The sequence below is a fragment of the Drosophila simulans genome, chromosome 2L, assembly GCF_016746395.2.
Source record: "Drosophila simulans strain w501 chromosome 2L, Prin_Dsim_3.1, whole genome shotgun sequence".
NCBI classification, from domain to species: domain Eukaryota; kingdom Metazoa; phylum Arthropoda; class Insecta; order Diptera; family Drosophilidae; genus Drosophila; species Drosophila simulans.
Genome location: NC_052520.2, coordinates 11,890,316 through 11,908,911, shown reverse-complemented (window position 1 = coordinate 11,908,911; position 18,596 = coordinate 11,890,316). Strand labels below are relative to the sequence as shown.

At 46.4% G+C, this 18,596-nt stretch overlaps 2 protein-coding genes across 2 annotated transcripts; one reads left to right on the top strand and one right to left on the bottom strand.

The window, feature by feature from the left end:
• Window positions 1-5,089: 5,089 nt before the first annotated feature.
• LOC6732041 (WD repeat-containing protein 81) lies at window positions 5,090-11,798 on the top strand. Its single transcript, XM_016178374.3, has 4 exons — window positions 5,090-6,981; window positions 7,042-9,452; window positions 9,517-11,092; window positions 11,156-11,798. Exons 1-4 carry the CDS (start codon window positions 5,342-5,344, stop codon window positions 11,388-11,390), a joined length of 5,862 nt encoding a protein of 1,953 aa, XP_016024728.1. The 5' UTR covers window positions 5,090-5,341; the 3' UTR covers window positions 11,391-11,798.
• A 4,386-nt stretch (window positions 11,799-16,184) lies between these two features.
• LOC6732040 (opsin Rh5) lies at window positions 16,185-17,677 on the bottom strand. Its single transcript, XM_002079136.4, has 3 exons — window positions 17,346-17,677; window positions 16,941-17,287; window positions 16,185-16,889 (listed from the first exon to the last, which is right to left on the bottom strand). Exons 1-3 carry the CDS (start codon window positions 17,579-17,581, stop codon window positions 16,324-16,326), a joined length of 1,149 nt encoding a protein of 382 aa, XP_002079172.1. The 5' UTR covers window positions 17,582-17,677; the 3' UTR covers window positions 16,185-16,323.
• Window positions 17,678-18,596: the final 919 nt, after the last annotated feature.

The window sequence follows — 18,596 nt, the reverse complement described above, 5'->3', positions numbered from 1 at the left end:
TATCCTATTGATAAATTATACTCATATCTTAGTATTTAGTTGATAGATACAAGATACAACCTTGATTAAAGTTTGTCAAAACAATAGGACCACAATAAAGCGTGTGGCAATAAACTATTCTTAGTTTGCGCACAATTTTTTTAAAAATACAATTTCAAGAACATTTACATTTTTTTCATACACATCGCGTCTGGATATAAAACTATATGCCTATATATACTTTAAATCCCATAAGTATGTCAGAGCACCAACACATTTCTTTGTTCACCACCCATCCATCCATCCAACCAACCGACCGACCGAGCCATATATACTATACACGTATCAAATGGGACATTGATGTCCGCCGAGTGGCGATAGCAACAAGACGTCCCATCTTCAAGACGCACTGCAGCCGCCAAGATGCCCGACCGTCTGCGGTGTAGGGTATTCGGCGGAGAGCGACAACTTGTGGCGGCTCCATCATCAGAATTAGTTTAGTTGTAGTTTCGGCTGTGTTAGTTAGTAGTTAGTTAGTTTAGTCAGCAGCGTTTACCGGTTAGAGGCGGGTTGCGACTTTATGCAATGCAATTAACTGGAAAGCAGGGGGCGCGATTGGGCGGTGGGCGGTGGGAGATGGGCGGTGGGAGGCTGGGGGTCGCGAGAATGGGGAATCGCTATCGTTTAAAGCCGGGTGAACCACCTCATACCGTCCCTGACACTTCTATTGTACGTTCTGTATTCATTACAGCCTCCTCAGTTTCGATTTCAGATCGAATCGTTGCTATACTATATGTGGATACATCTGTATCTGCATACTCAAAAATTGACTGCTCAGTTAACCAGTTACAGATGCGGTTCAATGCAGCTCAGCTGGGTTATTAATATAAATTCTGTACACTTTGCTTATATTTATATCTGCTGATATATAAATTTCAAGGGGATACTTAAAAGTACGGAATGTTATGCCATCTGGTTCGGTTTTCCCCGGGGAAGTACTCAATAAGTGTCTCGATGAATCGTACTTATTGTACGTCCCTTAAGATTTGGCACATGCATTATATCAATCACGATCGCCAGAAATATAATCCATTGCCGAGTAGTGCTCTCCATTTGAAGCCCAAAGAGTATGTATGTATGTATGCCCACCATGTTTATCAGTTAAACTTTGTCGGCCTTATCGATGGCACACTTTGTCCAGACTCGAGATCATCCAGGTGACAACTGCGCGCAGATAACCGGCGTTGGCAGAGAATTCCAATCCGCTGACAGCGACTTGGACTGGAAATATTCCGTCTTGGGCCCAAATGAAAAGTGACAAACTTCAATTGATGTGCACCCCATCATCAATTAGTCGCACGCACATCGCATCCGATCCACTTGAAACGATCCTACATCCAACATCCATGATATCCGATATGAGATCCCAGCACCAGCACCACTGAGCTGTGATGATCTTCAAGCTCGGTCGTCTCGTGTTGAGTTCATTAAGTCAGCGAACCATGCTGCGCAAAATGATGCTGTTCTGCAATTGAAATTGAAATGTTTGTCCACACATAAATTATCGAAATATTCTGAATATATCCGACGATATGGAAATGATAATACATACGTTTTCGCTCGACGGACGGACACTAGAATCTAGCCAAAACTGGCTCCAAACGTCCGTGACCGAAAACGTAACCAGCTTGAACTGGTAATCTGGACAGATGGACAAATGGACAGTTGGACGGTTGGACGGTTGGACGGTTGGACGATTGGACGGATGGACGGACAGACTTCGCGGCAGACGAACAATAATAGCACTCAATATTTAACTCGCATACCAAATATTTTGCGTTATTTGTATACCATGATGCCCCGCAAATGAATTGAAGCGGCCTGAAAGTCGTTCAATGGAATGTGACGAACTTCAAATATCAATCTACAAAGAATACACTCTACAAGTAATATGATACCCAGCACTCTTAAGTGTGAATCTAAAGAAAGTATTTATGTTCCATTAAATTTTACTTTCTTATAAAGTAAGCACATAAAAGCAGGGCCATTCATCTTAACAAAATAACGTATTATTAAACAATTTTTTTTACAGATAAGCTTCGAAAACAAACTTATTTTTCAATGTTTCAAGGAAATTTTCAACTTTGCCTTGTTAAAGTCCAGAATTTTCTAGCATTTCTAGAATTTACAGCATATCAGATAGTTCGATCAGTCTCTTCCAATTAAATCTTGGAAATCAAGTGAAACTTTCATCTATGAATTCCCCCAGATTTCAGAGGGTAGAAGGACATACATTAAAGTCAGGAACTTTGCGTGCTGAGGAGAGTATCAATCATCTAGATCAATCATCTATATTCAGAAAATAAACTAATAGTTGTGCAAATATATTTAGAAGTCTCTATGAAAGGCCACTTGAGTTCCAGGCAATTGAAACTGGTTGAAAGAATAATAATTTCTTCAGCAAAACAGATAGCAGCATTATCATATGCTATCTTTATTGAAGGGATCAGCGGTAATGATGATATAATCTAAAAATATATCAAATTATATCTGTCGCGATAAGAAGATACTGTATCTGCAGCTAATCAAGCTGACTAAATTCTAGCTAAAATTCCATAGCAGAGCAGTCAGCTTGGGATATAGAATTAAGTGCTATCTACAACCAAAAAGGATATATTTATACTTAGTATATCTATATTAGCAAGTTATTAAATGAGAGCTTAAACATCATAAACTTTTAGCCACATGCCTCTAACGAGTTTGTAACAACCATAAATCATTCGAACGAAATCTGAACGGGTGATCGACTTCGGTTAAGGCGCGAATAGTTCGCGTAAAATGCAGTAAGTAAGCACTTAAGTAATTAAAATAGTTAACAAATAGTCGAGGCAAGTAAATGGTCGCACAATTGACATTTTGAGGGTCATCGGCGATGCTGAGAAAATACTCGAGCTCACTGAAATACTACTATACTATAAAACGCAGACCGCAAATCGTCACGAGACTCTTGGCCAAATTGGAGTGGATCGAATTAAGTGGATATCAAGTGGGGTTAACTGCTTGAAGGCTAAAGCCCATTGGGTCACGGGGTTATAACTATGGCTATGGCTATGAGCACCAATGAGTTCTGGTTAACTTTCATGTTCTGTTCTATTGCCATATTTCGAGGCGATCATAATAACCCTATAAACTGCGGAAAGTTGGCTATCTTAGATGTGCCTTTTACAAGGGTACTAACCATAATATCGGCACCAATCTTTATAGCCGGCAGAGGCTTTATAGTGCGACTTTTGTACCAAGACTCCAAGGAAAAGATAAGATTGGTCGTGGAAGGACAGGCGGGAATCTCCGCTTCAGCCATGGACACATACATAGCTGCCAAATCCGAGCATGTGATGGCCACTAGACTATATGATGCAGAAATATTCCCAACTAGCGAGTTCCATTGATACCGATTTCGAGTGGAGCACGAGCAGCTGGGGTGCGTCATCCTCAAGGGGGTTTAATAACTTAATTGGCCATATCTCACTTTGATCGGCAGTCGTGTGCGCCGCTTTATAACCCAAGGGAAAGTGCCAAAACCCATTGCACTCGTATATGGGTTATTTTCGTACTGGTAAAAATTCCGTCCCGCTATATGACTTTATATTCAGTTAAGATACATATGTATCTAAATACTTCCCCTTGTAATGAGTAACATTCGAATTTGTTTGCACAACTCATTTGAAGTGTGAAAAGTGGTAGGAACTTTTAGCAGGCAAACACATGCAAATCGTTTAATTGTGGCACTTTGCAAATATACCGAGCGATACCAGTGAGTTTCCTAACCACATCTGGACAGCTGAAGTTGGAGCCGGCGACAAGCCTTTAACACGTGATACTGATATATATATATATTATATATATATGCAATACTTAAGGCCTCTAATTTGTGTGAAACGGAAGTGATGAATCCGTGCATCGCATTGCGAATTTTTTTTTTTTTTCGGGGGGCAACAAAACCAGTTGGTTGCCATAATTGCACTTCTTTTGGGCCATACAACATGAATTTCGCTTGCGAGTCAACAGAGTAATCTAAGATACATTCATACATATGTGAAACCCAAACATTTTGACCTTAAACTTGGCTGTGCTACCTTGGAGTTTCTTTCAAGTGCCGTTCGCAAACAGGAAAGGCAATGGAGAAAAGAAATGGGGAAAGACGCTCTGCAGAAGGCGGCAAATTACAAAAACCGAGCACAACTCATTGATAAGATTAGGATTTCGGATGAGAATGCGGAATATTTGGGCAGAGGAGCGTGGGAATTTCCACGAGGTCAGCAAACACGAAAGATTAACCAATTTAAATTAGCATTAAACAAATTATCCTAGTTGTTCGCTTCGCTACAGCTCATTTTTTACTTCAATCTGAAATTAAATGAGTTAACAAATAAACATTTCTCCTCCATACGCCATGAAAATACTCAGACGCTGAAAGTTTGTTTAGCAGACTCGTTCTAATCCAAATACAAGCCCATATTGACTTAATCAATATATTTGAGCATATTCGGCTCTTCGAGTTCCAAAAGTTAACTGCTGATAATGGCACGTCCTTTGATTACTTTAGCGTTTATTATCGGTCAAGTGTTTCCCACATGCGTCGCATGCCAAAGCTTACATGGAAGTTGTTGACTTCGGTTGAAAATGAGCATGTTTGATCAGCGGGGCAAATACAATACAAACTCACGTTTTTGTGGACTTTAGCATTTTGCTAGAATGCTTCCTTAACAATATTTGATTATTATTATAATAGTAACAAATAAATAGTTCAAGATATGAGCACTTTCATCAAATCAAATTAAGGTTTTCTTTAGTTTCACACATTTATTTGCGCAATTCACAAAATCTCGCTTTATAATAATAATTTATCATTTTAATGGTTTCTTGTATTATTTTACTAATTTTCATAAAACCAATAGATCAGAACTATAAAAAAAAACGATTTTTTGTTTTTGTTTCAATTTAATACATTTTTAATGATTTTGGCTTAGCCCAAATTTAAATTTTGGCGCCCAATGTTCTAAAACTAAACTGACCTAAAATACCATTCAGTCTTTATTTGCAATGTTTTTCACAACACTCAGACTGGTCACACTGATTAACAGCTGATTCCTCAAGTTCGCGAAAAAAATAGCAGCATTCTTTGATAAGATAAGAGAAAATCCTCGAAACACCCAACAAATCGACGTGCTTAAGCCCAAAAAGTCCATGGCTGAATAAGATCGAACCTCGCCCAGTCGAAAAATGTGATCGAACCGCGGTGGCAGGCAGCAGCGGATTGAAATCGCAGGATTGCCAATTTGGAGCACCCCCCATATAAAAAATGGGCGACTGTGAACAGATTTGGCCAGAAATCGGAGTGGATCCGCAACATGTTTGCGAGGCTGGCGGCGATGGTAGATTCCAAGTTATCTGCGACAAGGCGTGGCTGCAATCGCTGGAGCGAAACAGGCGGCTGACTCACTTTCCCAGTTGGCCACTGCTGGATCGCAGGTCCTATCCCACTGGGCAGTTGGAGCATCCGTGGACAAGGATTTTGGTGCAGACCTATAGGAAGCAGCCGCAGTCGAAGGTGTACCCGCTGCCTAGGATCTCTGGGGATGCGCCTTCATCCGAATTGCCACTCTCCTACTCGCAGGCAGTATCCTTTGTGGCTCACAGCAACTTCAAGCAGCTTTGGGAGGAGGCTTACAGGAAGTACAATGGCGCCCATGTCAAAATGTGCAGATCAACCCCGTCAGCGCCCTCGACGAAGCCACCAAGTGGCCAAGGCCAGCTACAACCGCATGATGTGGTGCTCAAAGAGCTCATCCAGCGGGTTTATCAATGCCCCGTGCTGCACTGTCAGCTAGATCGTGACGGAGTTAGTGATGCGTCGAGTGCTACCTCTTTTTCCGCAGGCAGCTGTCATGCCAACGTCTTGCCCGCCCTGGTGGCCATAGAGTCCTCCACGCACATCAGCGTCTTCTTTTATCCTCCAGCTCTGGAATGCAGCCTGTACGATTGCATCACCTTCAGTCCGGCTTTGCTGGGAAAGAATTACAACAAGACACTGTTTGTGATCTACCAGATCCTGCAGCTGGCGAAGCATCTCCAAGGACAGGGACTTTTTCTGGGCGATCTTCGTCTGCAGGATATTGTGCTGCGCGAGAATCTCTGGCTGCAAGTGCTTCCTCGGCTGCAGTGTAATCTGCTGGACGATGATCCGGCTGGGGAGGACATGTCGCCCCTTACGCCGCTGGCCAGCGAGGATTTGGGAGAGGCTAGGGAGGCGCAGCAGCCACTACCCTCCAGCAGCACCATGTTCGACCTGCGATTCGCCTACGATCCCGCCCACTTCAACTTGCGTGAATATGCAGAGATGTGGTGTAATGGTCAGTTGTCCAACTTCGACTACCTTACTATTCTGAACAATGCGTGTGGCAGGAGTCTGACCAATGCCGCCTACCACCACATCATGCCCTGGGTTACTGACTTTAGTGGACGCGGAGGAGGCGCATGGCGGGATTTGACGAAGAGCAAGTATCGCCTGAACAAGGGCGATGTCCATCTGGATCTCATGTACGCCCATGCAAGCCAGCATGGCAGCGCAGACGGTGGTTATCAAGCAATCGGTGATCAGGCGCCGCACCACGTCTCCGACTTTCTTTCCGAGATCACCTACTTTGTATATATGGCGAGGAGAACGCCCCAGGCCATTCTCTGCGCCCATGTGCGTCCCATCTGGGTGCCCGCCGAGTATCCTGTGTCCATTCAGCGACTCCAGGAATGGACGCCAGACGAGTGCATACCCGAGTTCTACTCAGATCCCATGATATTCAAGAGCATTCACGAAGACCTGCCGGATCTCGAGCTGCCTGCTTGGGCCAGCTGTCCAGAGGATTTTATATGCAAGCACCGCGAGGCCTTGGAGTCGCAATACGTGAGCGAGCGACTGCATCACTGGATTGATCTCAACTTTGGGTAAATTAACTTTGAACGATAGTTTATTTAATCATTACTAATTTTCATATTCCATGTTAGATACAAACTGAGTGGCAAAGCGGCGGTTAAGTCGAAGAATGTCTGCCTAACACTTGTGGATCAGCACCGGAATCTCAGCCAGCGCGGCATCGTCCAGCTTTTTGCAAGCGCACATCCTCCACGTCGATATGCGACGCCCTGGTTTAGTAGAACCGCACCCAGGCTAAGCCAACTGTACGCCAGTCCTGCAAAACGTCTAGCCAAAAGTACGGAAAACCTGCATGCTGAAAGTGCAACTGGATCGTCCCACCTATCTCTGCGTCTTGGTGATGACGGATCAAGCGGTTCTGTTCACAGCAGCTCTGCATCCGCATCAGCTTCGAATTTCTATGCAATCACAAATTTCGTTGAACTGCCGGAGAATTATAATCCAGCCCTTTTGCTACACAATCTGGAAACTCTGGAGGCATTTTACGCACGCACTTTCCCACAACAACGCGCGTCTGCCAATCCCGAAGAGAAGATGATCAGCAGTGACATGATGTTCGAGCAGAACTCTGCGGAACATTCGTTCACGAATCAACTGTTTGCCAGCGGTGATGAGATACCACCAAAGTCAAAGAATCTCTTAAGAGAAAAAAGGAATTGTCTACAGCATCTGTTGAATGCCAGGAAAGAGCGGGATCTCCACGTCTTGGGATGCCTCATTATTGAACTCTTCGCCATGCAACGTTTGCGACCCCTTCTGATGGGAAATGGCTTGACTGCAACCTTTGATTCTCGACTCTCCGCCTGCAGGACGGTGGCTCAGCTGCATCGTCAGGAGCTGCCCAAGCCAGTGCGTCGAGTAGTGCGCCTGCTGCTTCAACTGGAGGAGCCTGGAGAGGAGGATCAAGGCTTGCCACAGCCGCCGAATCCTGCCCAGCTGTTGGAGCCCATGTTCAGCAACTTGTTGCTTCCATTCCCCAGCCACTACATGGCTGTCTACGCTCTCGTCAGATCTCTACATGCTTTTGAGGCTAATGCAGTGTTACTGGAGCTGCACACTCACTTCAGCTGCAAAGGAGGCAGGGAATGCGACAGATACACGGAGATGGATCGGCAGAGAGTGCTTTTCGAACGTAAGATCGCCGAGTGTAAGGTGATGTCGTGTTGTGCCCACGTAAAGAGGCTTCTTGAGCCCATGGCCTTTGCCTATGAGCAATTTACTCCGGTGGAGTTGCTGCTACCGCACATCATAGATCTTTTGAGAGATGAACGCACATCGATATTGACTGCCTGGAACCTGTTCGATCCCATTGCACAGGCATTGGGAGTGTCCCAAACCCAACAGCATTTGCTACAACCACTGCTCAAACTGTACGATGTGGAGAGCGTCAGTTCCCCGGACGACGGTGCCTCCAATGGCTCCACTAACAGTGGTGGCCATCTCCGTTTCTCGGCCAGCAGTTCGTTCAAGTCCCGGAAATCGGTGAAGCTTTATCACCACAGTTTCCTGCTTCGCCTAATTGTGCGTTTCGGACTCCGCTGTTTTCTGCATCATTTCATAGCGCCACTCATTGAAGCTGTTGGTGGCTACAAGGAACCGGAGCAGGGCAATGGCTATCACTATCACAGTGGCGGAAGCAGAAGGACGAGTAAAAATCTCAACTTTGCCTCAGAGAATGAAGTTCATCAGGCAGTAGTGGCACCAGAAATAAAACCTGACATTGAGGAGCTGTTCACCTTCGAGGATGACCACGACAGGGCGTCCACGCAGGACAGCAAGTCGATTGACTCCTTCGACATGCGTCCCAGCACCAGTGCTGCCAGTGCGGAGGAAGCTCGAGAATCGGATGGATCCCCAGATAAACTGGTGATCAACGAACTTATCTATGGAGCAAGAATATCGCCAGATAAACTATCTTTAAAGGAGAGTCAAACACCACCCACATTGGTTCCACCTCCCATAGGACCGCGATCGCCCACCATTGAGATTCCTATGGGTCCCACTGCCGGTGGCATTCGTCGGAGTTTTCAGCTGAGCGCCATCGACTGCGATATTGGTTCGCGGAAGAGTGTGGACAGCTTCGAGCTGATCAGCCAGGCGGTGGAGCAACTACCTCCTCCAGCGGAGGAGTCGGAAGCGGAGGCATCGGACTCCCTGCAGGCATCGGTCATCTCTCGGTTGTCGGAGGCCAAGGCCGTGCAGAACAACCGCATCAGCGAGATGAGTGCCGAGAGTTTGGTGTGGCTGTCGCATCGGCTGGGTCCGGTGCTCACCTCCCGGTTCATCACCAGGAACCTTCTCAAGCTGCTCTCCCTGTGCTACGTGGGTCAGGAGAACCTGCTACCGGAGGTGGACGATGGTGGTTCCAGTTTCAATTCCAGTCCCGATGCAGCCAATCTCAATTACTTCAGCATTGCCAACGCGAGGGTCGTGGGCGACCGGAGTGCCGCTCGCGTCTTGGAGTGTCTCATGTCCATTGCGGGTGAGTTAAGCTATAGTTATCTTAATCACATTGAAAGATCATCATGTGTCTTTGTCCATTATAGCTCTCTATGGGGAAAACTTTCTGCTGTTGCAGTACTTCCCCCACATCAGCGAACTCATCAGTCTGTGCTCCAAACGAATAACTGGCAGCCTCGAGGGAGCCATAATCAGTTCGCTGCAATTGCTTAAATACATGGTTCCATGTCTAACCGATGCCAGTATCATGGAGCACCTACAGCACATAATGCTAGACGCAATCCTTCTGCCCATTTTGCGCCTTTTGAGCTCCACCAACCTTGTGATGCCGAGTGGTTATCTGGGACGTTCGCTGTTGGCGCGCAAGTTTCTGGATGCGATCTACGCTTTGAGCGTTCGCTTGGGCTCGGATATGACACGGGAGCATCTGTGTCAGCCGCTGCTCAATCCCTTTTTCCTGATTTTCAACAAGGCCTTTGGATTGCCGAATGACTTTGCCTGCGATCTCGCTAATCTCTCGCTCGTTGGTGGTGCATCGCAGCCGGAGCGAGCGCTGGAGGAGCTGAGAGATGTTTTCGGACCGGAGCTGGCGCACACCGCTTATCTGACATTCCTGCGCTTCCTGGGCGAGGCCAACATGAAGAGGACACTGAGCAATCTGGATTTTGTGCTGACCTTGTGCCACGAACACGAGCAACCCAATGGACAAAGCAAAATTCAACTAGCGACCAGCGTGAGTGCTGGGCAAGATGTGGACTCTGTAGATGCGAGCTGCGAACTGGCCGCCAATAGCTTTGGCACTCAGATCGTGGGTAACCGCCTGCAAGTGGCCAGAAACAATGTGGAACTCATCGACATGGTGGCGTACAAACTGGACCAGATGCCCAAAACTCGTCATCTGAAAGGCAACTGGTTGGCCTACTGGCGCAATGAGACGACGCGCAATGAGAAGGACACTCAGACACTTAATCTCAAGCAAATTCGCCTGCAGTCGTTTGTAGGACACACCAACTCAGTGAGGGCTATATATGCCCTGGATAATGAGAACAGTTTCATTTCCGCCTCCAAGGACAAGACCGTGAAGCTGTGGTCACTTCGCAGCGAAGGAGATGGCCGCAAGACGAGCGCCTGCCAGTTTACATACACGGCGCACAAGAAGTCCATAAACTCGCTTGGCTTCCTGGAGTCCTTGCGATATGTGGTATCCTGCGATTCGGGTATTCATCTGTGGGATCCGTTCATAGGAAGACCGCTTGGCGTACTGGATGCTCCTCGTCATAGTGCTGTCACAGTGGTCAAATGTTTGCCCTCCCATTCACCGCTGGTGATTGCCGGCACAGCGGAGTCCACTGTCAAGATGGTGGATGCCCGGAGCTGTGAGTACGTGAACGAGTGGCGGGTGTGCAATGCTTCTCTGCCCAATGCCACTGTCAGATGCCTGGCTGTTGCTCCTTCCGGGAACTGGCTGGCAGCGGGACTGTCGTCGGGATGCATCGTCCAGCTGGACACGCGCACTGGCATGGTGATCAACTCGTGGCGACCAATGGAGTGCGATCTGCTGCAGCTGGCCGCTCCGAGTGACCAATTCCTGGTGAGCTCCGCCTTGGATCATAGCCTAGCGGTTTGGCATGCCCTGGATGGTATCATGCACTACCAGCTCAAGTGAGTCCTAGACAAAGTCGTATCAATCATGGGAAGTTACTAATATTATTATTACTATTATAGACCTCCCCCGGAACCCGCCCATTTCCTGCAGAGTGTTGGCCCATCTCTGGTCTATGCAACCACTGGCAACCGCGTGGGCGTCTATGCGGATGTGGCCCACTCCCACGCCTTCAGCACCATCACCAAACTTCGCTCGGAGACATTCCGCGGTGTGCTCACCTCGCTGGCCGTCTTGCCACTGAATCGAGCCTTCCTCGCGGGCAACGAGAGCGGAAATATAGCCCTGCTTTGCTAGGATTTTTTGTACCATACTATGATATTATAGTCTAGTTTATTTTATATTCACCGGCACCAAATATTATTTTAATGCAACTAACGAGGGTTGGACATCGCCAAGAAACCTAACCCGCCTAACCCAATGAATTTGTGTATTGAGGTAGCGTTTGCATTGCTATTATTATTTATTATAATTACGATCGCACAGGCAATGGTACATTTATAGCATATAGGAATTAGTTCGCATAATCAAAGCTATAATTATGTCATGTGAAAGCATTCCAGGTCCACAATTTATATGTATTTATATTTATGTATGTCCATACAATAGAAGACAAAATTGTATTTAAAAGTAACTAATTAAGCTGGAAAGAGGTAAAATATTTATATAGCGATACAGGAAAACAATAAAAATCTAAAAGACAAATATTATCTCTTTACAGGGAATATGGCATTCCCAAGCTTAAGTAATACTCAACGGATGTGAGTATTTTGAATTGTCAAGATGATTCAGTGCATCATGAGTAGCACACAGTCGATAACGACCGTCGTCCATCGCAGTCGTAACCCTGAAACCAGTTTGAATGATTTGCTCGTTCAATTTTCGCTGTGTGCCTCTTCGCTTGATTTCCTTGCCTTCGCATCGCCTTGAGCTGGGCCAATGAACCTGCTGGGAGCAGCAGCAAACGCAGCAGCACAGCAGCAACATCCCAGCAACAACGGACCTTGCATCCGACGGGTTGGGATCTCCAGGGTCTGGACGGGATGGAGGGGGGCAAGCGGGAGTATCTGGGAGATCGTCCGTTCGAAGGCGTTGCATTTATTTTTGGGCGATGGCGATGGTGATGGTGATGCGGAGATGGGGACGTCGTTGTCGTCGTCGTTTCTTTATGGCAACTTTTTTGCATTGGCATTCTGTTGTGCTGCTGCTGCTGCTGTTGTCGCTGCACTTTTTCGATGTCTGGAGTCAGGGCGACTTGTGCGTGAGACAATGATTCTGGGCGCTTGTTACAATGAGGATTTACAGAGGACAATAGTGCGTCTAACTCCAGCAGCTCCACTGCCACCCACTTTCGGCCAGTGGGAGTGGAACACTCAGGTGGCCAGGTGGCTCCGTCTTACAAAGCTGGACGAGATTGGTCTCTCTTTCAGTCCAGCGATGTAACCTTGAATTTAAGGAGTCGCATCGACGGAGTGCGTAATCTGGAGAGGGGTTAATGAGCCCGCCTCCCCACCAATGCTCCTCCTTCACTTCGATGGAGCCAACTTTTAGTTGGGCAGTCGGGATTGGTTCGCCACATGTGGCCCAGCAGGTCTTTCGCACTGCAAGACTCTGCTGAAGTAATGCACTTTGAGTGGCGAAGCTTGTAAGAAATTATTTTCAGTGTGCGAATACCTACAGTCCTTGTTGATTTCGCACTCAGATTTTACCTTATACAGGTCTAGATACATATGTACATATAGATACACTTAATGGCGGATTTTCTTTTTTTATTATAGAAACAATTAAGAAAAATTATTTAATTATTTAAATAGATATTTAACATAAAACATGGTATCATATTTAAAGTTGTTTGCTTCACCTTTAAAGATATACAATTTTTGTAATAAAAAACATTTATTAATCCGTAAAAACCTAAAAAAAAGATACATTTAATTATTTATTTCTCTTATTTCAGATAGATGTCAATCTAAATAAAAAATATCATTTTAAACTAACGTTTCTAACTATTAGTCTATTATTATACAGCATATGAGCAAACATTGCAAACATGCATTTATCCTTATTTGTATAAACTCCGCTGTTAATAATATTTTATTTATTTATATTGTTCATTGTAAGGTTTCAAAAAACTTATCACCGTCTAGGACGAATCACAATTTTGAGCACTTGTCACATGTCAAACTCAATTGTCTTGTCCTCAAGGTTAAACAACAAATTTTTCAAGGCTTTCAAATCTGCATTTGCAAGCCAGCTGGTCCGCCCCCACTCAAGGTCGCGATGCGCGGAACCAGAAAACACTGGGAGCAGAAAGCCAGCCATCCATCCACCCTGCTTATAAGCCATACACATAACCCATAAGCCACCAGCCATAACGTCATAATCACGAGAAGAGTGAGAAACGGCGGAGGCAAAAAGTAACACAAATAAATGCCAGCGGCACGCCACGAAAATATGTGGGGAATTCGAAATTTGTGAGAATCGCGCTGCATGAAATTTCACTCAGCTGCCAGAACAGGCAAGCAGCAAAAAACAGACGAGCTCGTTATGTTAGGAATGCCATTGGCCCGTGGAACGCCCGACCAGGGCTGCCGTGCGGCCGTCAGTGCGACGACCACCTGTTGCGCCTCGATCCCGCGCGCTGGCCTGGCAACCCTGGCTCTCGACGCGATTCATGGCATGCCACCCCAAAAATTCCAACGATGCTGGAGCAGAGAGAGGAGAGAGGGTTTAAGGCGAGAAGCGTTGCCAGAGCTGACGCCGCTTCGGTGGCGGGCTCGAACATTTTTTGGAACCACAAAATGTTACCAACATACAACCGAAAATTTTAACCAGGCACCCAGAAGTGGGCAGCTGGTGATTGGCAGGCCGAAAAGTTCATCGCTCAGACGGCGGCGCATAAAATGACTACAAAATGTTACCATACATTCGAAAAAACGCCTGGGAGGGCAGGAAATGCAAGTGGGAAATGGGTGTGCGCGGTTTATAAATTCACCAGACAGTTTATGCCATCAATTTTATAACTCACACCCCCAACTGGGGGCGTCGAGTCAATAAATTCTCGTCGGCCGCATACGTATTTTATAGTCGCACATTGCAGATCTGACATAATAACTAAGAGGCGCGCAGAATGCGTAGAAAGTGGCTTTTCGGCTGTTAGCGCCGCCCGTTTCCAAGAGGGCCTTTTGTTTGGTCTCGACTCTGTAATTACGATTATATTGTACATGTATATAGGCGAACTCTTTTCTCGCTCTTCGGGGCGTTGCTGGAATTCTATAAAATCGAATTTTTAACGTTCAAATGTTAACAGAGCCGCAGGATAGGATGGCCAGTGGGTGCCATCCAGAAGCCGACATGCCTCTGCCATCATCATCTGCTATCGATTTCCGACATGTTAATGCTGTAAGCCTGCTGCTAGTTAACAGGCGCCCACCCCATGAATTGGCATTATTAGGATTGCCAAAATCATAGAAAGACGATTAATGTCGCGCGACGGAGATGGCAGATGCTCGGTTCTCAGTTGTCCAAGTGCTGCGGGAGCAAGCGAGATGGCAAACTGGTATTGTTACTGCCCTGTAGAAAATCGGACGGGAATGCATTTCCAGGCGAAATTTAAAACTTTTTTGTTGGAATGAAAAGTTGTCTCTGTATTTTTATTGAATTATTATTTTCTCTGATTGATCAATTCCGAAGTTCACAAATGATATTTAATTATTTAACTTGCATAAACACTCATAAATTGTTAATGCGCTTATATTACATCAATGTATCAAACCGGATACCGTTGGGTCAGAACGGTTCTAAGCAGCAAATTCGCAACTGGGTCTCAAGTTGCTCGCCCAACGAGTGTGGAAGCGAGACGACCGTATAGCGCCGCCCATTCGGTGGGCAATTTAAACTCGGTATGAATTTCAGTGCGAGAAACGCAGCGGCCATAATGGCCGGACGACCGCCTGTGCGACGATGAGCGCCTGTTCGCAAACGATTAAATTCAGTTTAATCATCCACTAAACAGCTACGATACCGTTTCGTTCGTTATTATTATTATTACATGCAACAAGTCCGGGCACACAATAAGAGGAATGTCGAAAACGAAAACGACACACCACACCACCGCGCACAGCGGAAAGAAAAAGTTGTGCCGCTGAAGAGGCAAGCGAATTGAATCGACAAATTGGATTATCCGGAGAATTGAATCGAGTGGGCCACACCAAACCATTTACCACATAGCATTTAGCATTCAGATGCTGATGAGTGCACTGGCACACATCACATCTGTGCATCTCTCTAATCCCTACGCTCGTCTCGCTCGCACCTGCGTGCGCGGCTTCTAACGGCGTTTCTATTGAGTTTCCATTGGAAATCTAATCGCTCGCTAGCCGGGCGGCATGCTGCTAAATCTGCTGGATACCTAGTAAAAATGTTTGTTGTTTCTTAAAGAGCAAGAAGAAGCCCCACTTTGCGCGCCACTCGCTCGCACATCCGACTGGTCTATATGCCATATGTGTATCTGTGGCTATATATCTATGTGCACACACGCATCAACTTCCCATCCCCATGGAGTACGAGTACGAGCAACTGCAACATTGTTGCCATGCTCCTCGCTCCGGAGGTATCCGGACTCGATCTGCCCACCATTCACCACCACAACCGCACCCACACCCACTCGGCCAGCCAGCCAATCACGCTTTCAACGAGCGCGTCCAAATGTTGTAAACCGTCGCTAGCGTCTCTGTTCGCCTGGTATCGTGTGGAACATTCGCTGAATTGAAACGCCGCTTTTCGTATTCGGATTGGTTGGATGTGCGCAAGCAACAAAGAAGCACAACTTCTTCAACCTCGCCGGTGGTTGGACTGTCTGCCCGGACCGCCACCACCTATTGAAATCGCCGTTGCCGTCGCCTTTGCCTTTGACTTTGCCGCCGCTTTCATTTTACGGTTCCCCGTTTCAGTTTCTGTTTCCGAGTGTGCGCTCTACACGAGGCGGCAGTTGAGCGAAAGTGTTTCGATTAACTTTTGGTGTTTTAGGATAGGATGGGATGAGATGCTTCTAAAACATGCGCGATTGAATGCAATCTTCAATGCGATTGATTAATTTTTGAATGCCAACTTTTTTTGGTTTGTATTTTTTGGAACTCTTTCAGTTCATTGCACGACCTAAAAACTAATTAGCTTAATATGTATGTTTTTTTTAGCAAGACTTCACTTCGTTAATCTGTCAGTTGTACCATTAGTTTTGCACGCTGAGTGCCAAAGTATCGCCGCTGACACTGGCCACACTCTCCTGCCCGCCGGAAGTTCCGGATGTGGCATGCTTCTCGCGGATGCCCAGCCATGGCAGACGGCGCTCCAGCTCCAGGCGATACTTGGGATGACTGGTGGCATAGACCCAGGGATCCAGACAGGACACCGACTTGCAGGCCAGGCACGGAAGCATCGAGACGAAGGGCGTGATTAGCTGCTGCTCCCCGAAGCATCCGATGAGTGCCACCACGGAGTAGGGTGTCCAGGCCAAGATGAAGAGCATGTATATTATGAGGGCCGCTTTGGCGATCCGGAGCTCCACACTCATGTTATCCGCATTGGCATTGGCCGACAGTGACTTTACGTTCATTTTCTTGGCCTGCTCCGCCAGCATCTTCTCGTGCACGCGGACGTGGGTGAACAGTTTGTAGTAGGACACCAGGATCATGGTCATCGGTATCACGTAGGACCACACGAAGATCGTGCGCACGAACAGTCGGTTTTCGTCCGTGTTGGTCAGGTAATCGAAGGAGCAGGTGGTCAGGAAGCCCTCTGGAAAGCATGTTTAGCAATTGAAGAGTATTCATGAGTTACAATTCTTACCCGGCTGGTAACGTCCCCAGATCTGGAACAATGGCAGCACGGAGAACGGAGTGGCCCACAACCAGGTGAAGAGTATCAGCAGTACAATCTGTCCGTAGCTCAAGCGTCCGTCTATTGGATTGGATATTGTCTTGTAGCGATCGAATGCTATAAAGGCATTCGTTATGGAGGCTCCCATCCCGGAGATGCCTCCGTTCAAAGCGTATATATCGCAGCCCAGATCACCGCCCACTATATAGCCAACTGTGGCGTTGATTAGATAATGCGGCATATTGGTGCACATGAACAGATCGAAAATGGCCAGGTTGAGAATCAATAGGTTAGAAGGTGTACGCAGGGATTTCGAGCTGAAAGAAAATGGATTTTGGCTGCATTAATGTGGGGATTAATAGGTTTTCCACCCACGTGGAGAATATCCAGATGACCAGTCCATTTCCGAAGATACTCGACAGCATGAGGACGACAAAGGCAATGTAGAAACCGGCGTGATAGTAGATGGGTGCCTCACGGAATCCCCGCCAGTGGGCGTGCACCATGTGCTGGTACTCCGCCGGATATCCATGTCCCATGGGAAAGACGCTGCCATCTCCGGCGCTATCGTTCACATAGGCCTGTGGCCCACTTGGGCCGTTGAGGTGCATACTGCTTCTTGATCCGCTCCAAAATCTACTTTCCTATGTAGGCCGACATTCTGGCCTCTGACTTGAGTCACCTATGGCCTGGAGCAAGTGCCGTCAAAACGCTTTTATAGCCCGCCAAAGAATCTAATTAAGACGGATTAAGAGGTGACCATTTGACCTTGGGGTGCGTGTGCATTCCAGGAAGGATAATCCCAACGTCTTAGCCGCAGATTAAGGCATTTCTGAGGCGGTCAGGTTACGAAAGTCAGCGTGAAGTAAAGTTTAGGTTCAAACATTACGTAGAATCTACCTAGGAAATAATCATACGCTTTTATTTATAAATAATTTACAGATTTCTACATATTTTACATGTTTACAGTTTATGAACATAAATTGTTAACTAAGTAAATTGTTATTTGTATTATGTACTATTATGTACATACACATTATGTATTAGGAATATAAACATTGTTCAAGATCAAGATCAAGATCAAGATATTTAATTTAATAGTTTAGCTTGTTGTTTTAATTACCATAAATAATATTTATTTATGGATTTATAATCTTATTTTATATATTTTTAAAACTAATTGGTACAAGTATGCCTCTCAATGCCAATGAAGCCTGCTCGAATGCATACATTTCTCCCAGTCAGACTCATTCAACTCAACATTCACATGCGACTGCACGATTTGAATTGCCCGCTTTGGCGGTACGACCGCCGTAGGCGGAATCAAGTCAAATTCAAAATGTAACGTCTCTTTCTGGCGCTTGCAGCGACAAATGCGAGTGCGAGCGAACACTTGCACGACATTTTCCGACATCGCGGACCAGGGGCCCAGAATTGACCAGCCAGCCGCATTGGGCATTCGCCTCGAGCAGCGACATTCGCATTAATCTCAATTTCCGCGGGTTTTGGCCCGACTTCGACCTGTTTCTTTCAGACGCAAAAATGCGCACCGGCGCCCAGCATGCAGAGACGGGCGTCAGACAGGGACGGCACTACGGTGCTGCAATGCAGTTACCGAGCATAGGG

Excerpts from the sequence above, each read along its gene's own strand:
- LOC6732041 (XM_016178374.3), top strand. The coding sequence starts at position 5,342 with ATGGGCGACTGTGAACAGATTTGGCCAGAAATCGGAGTGGATCCGCAA. Across the intron at positions 6,982-7,041 it reads TGGATTGATCTCAACTTTGG|ATACAAACTGAGTGGCAAAG; the intron begins GTAAATTAACTT and ends ATTCCATGTTAG. Across the intron at positions 9,453-9,516 it reads GTGTCTCATGTCCATTGCGG|CTCTCTATGGGGAAAACTTT; the intron begins GTGAGTTAAGCT and ends TGTCCATTATAG.
- LOC6732040 (XM_002079136.4), bottom strand. The coding sequence starts at position 17,581 with ATGCACCTCAACGGCCCAAGTGGGCCACAGGCCTATGTGAACGATAGC. Across the intron at positions 17,288-17,345 it reads GTCATCTGGATATTCTCCAC|CTCGAAATCCCTGCGTACAC; the intron begins GTGGGTGGAAAA and ends ATTTTCTTTCAG. Across the intron at positions 16,890-16,940 it reads CTGGGGACGTTACCAGCCGG|AGGGCTTCCTGACCACCTGC; the intron begins GTAAGAATTGTA and ends CATGCTTTCCAG.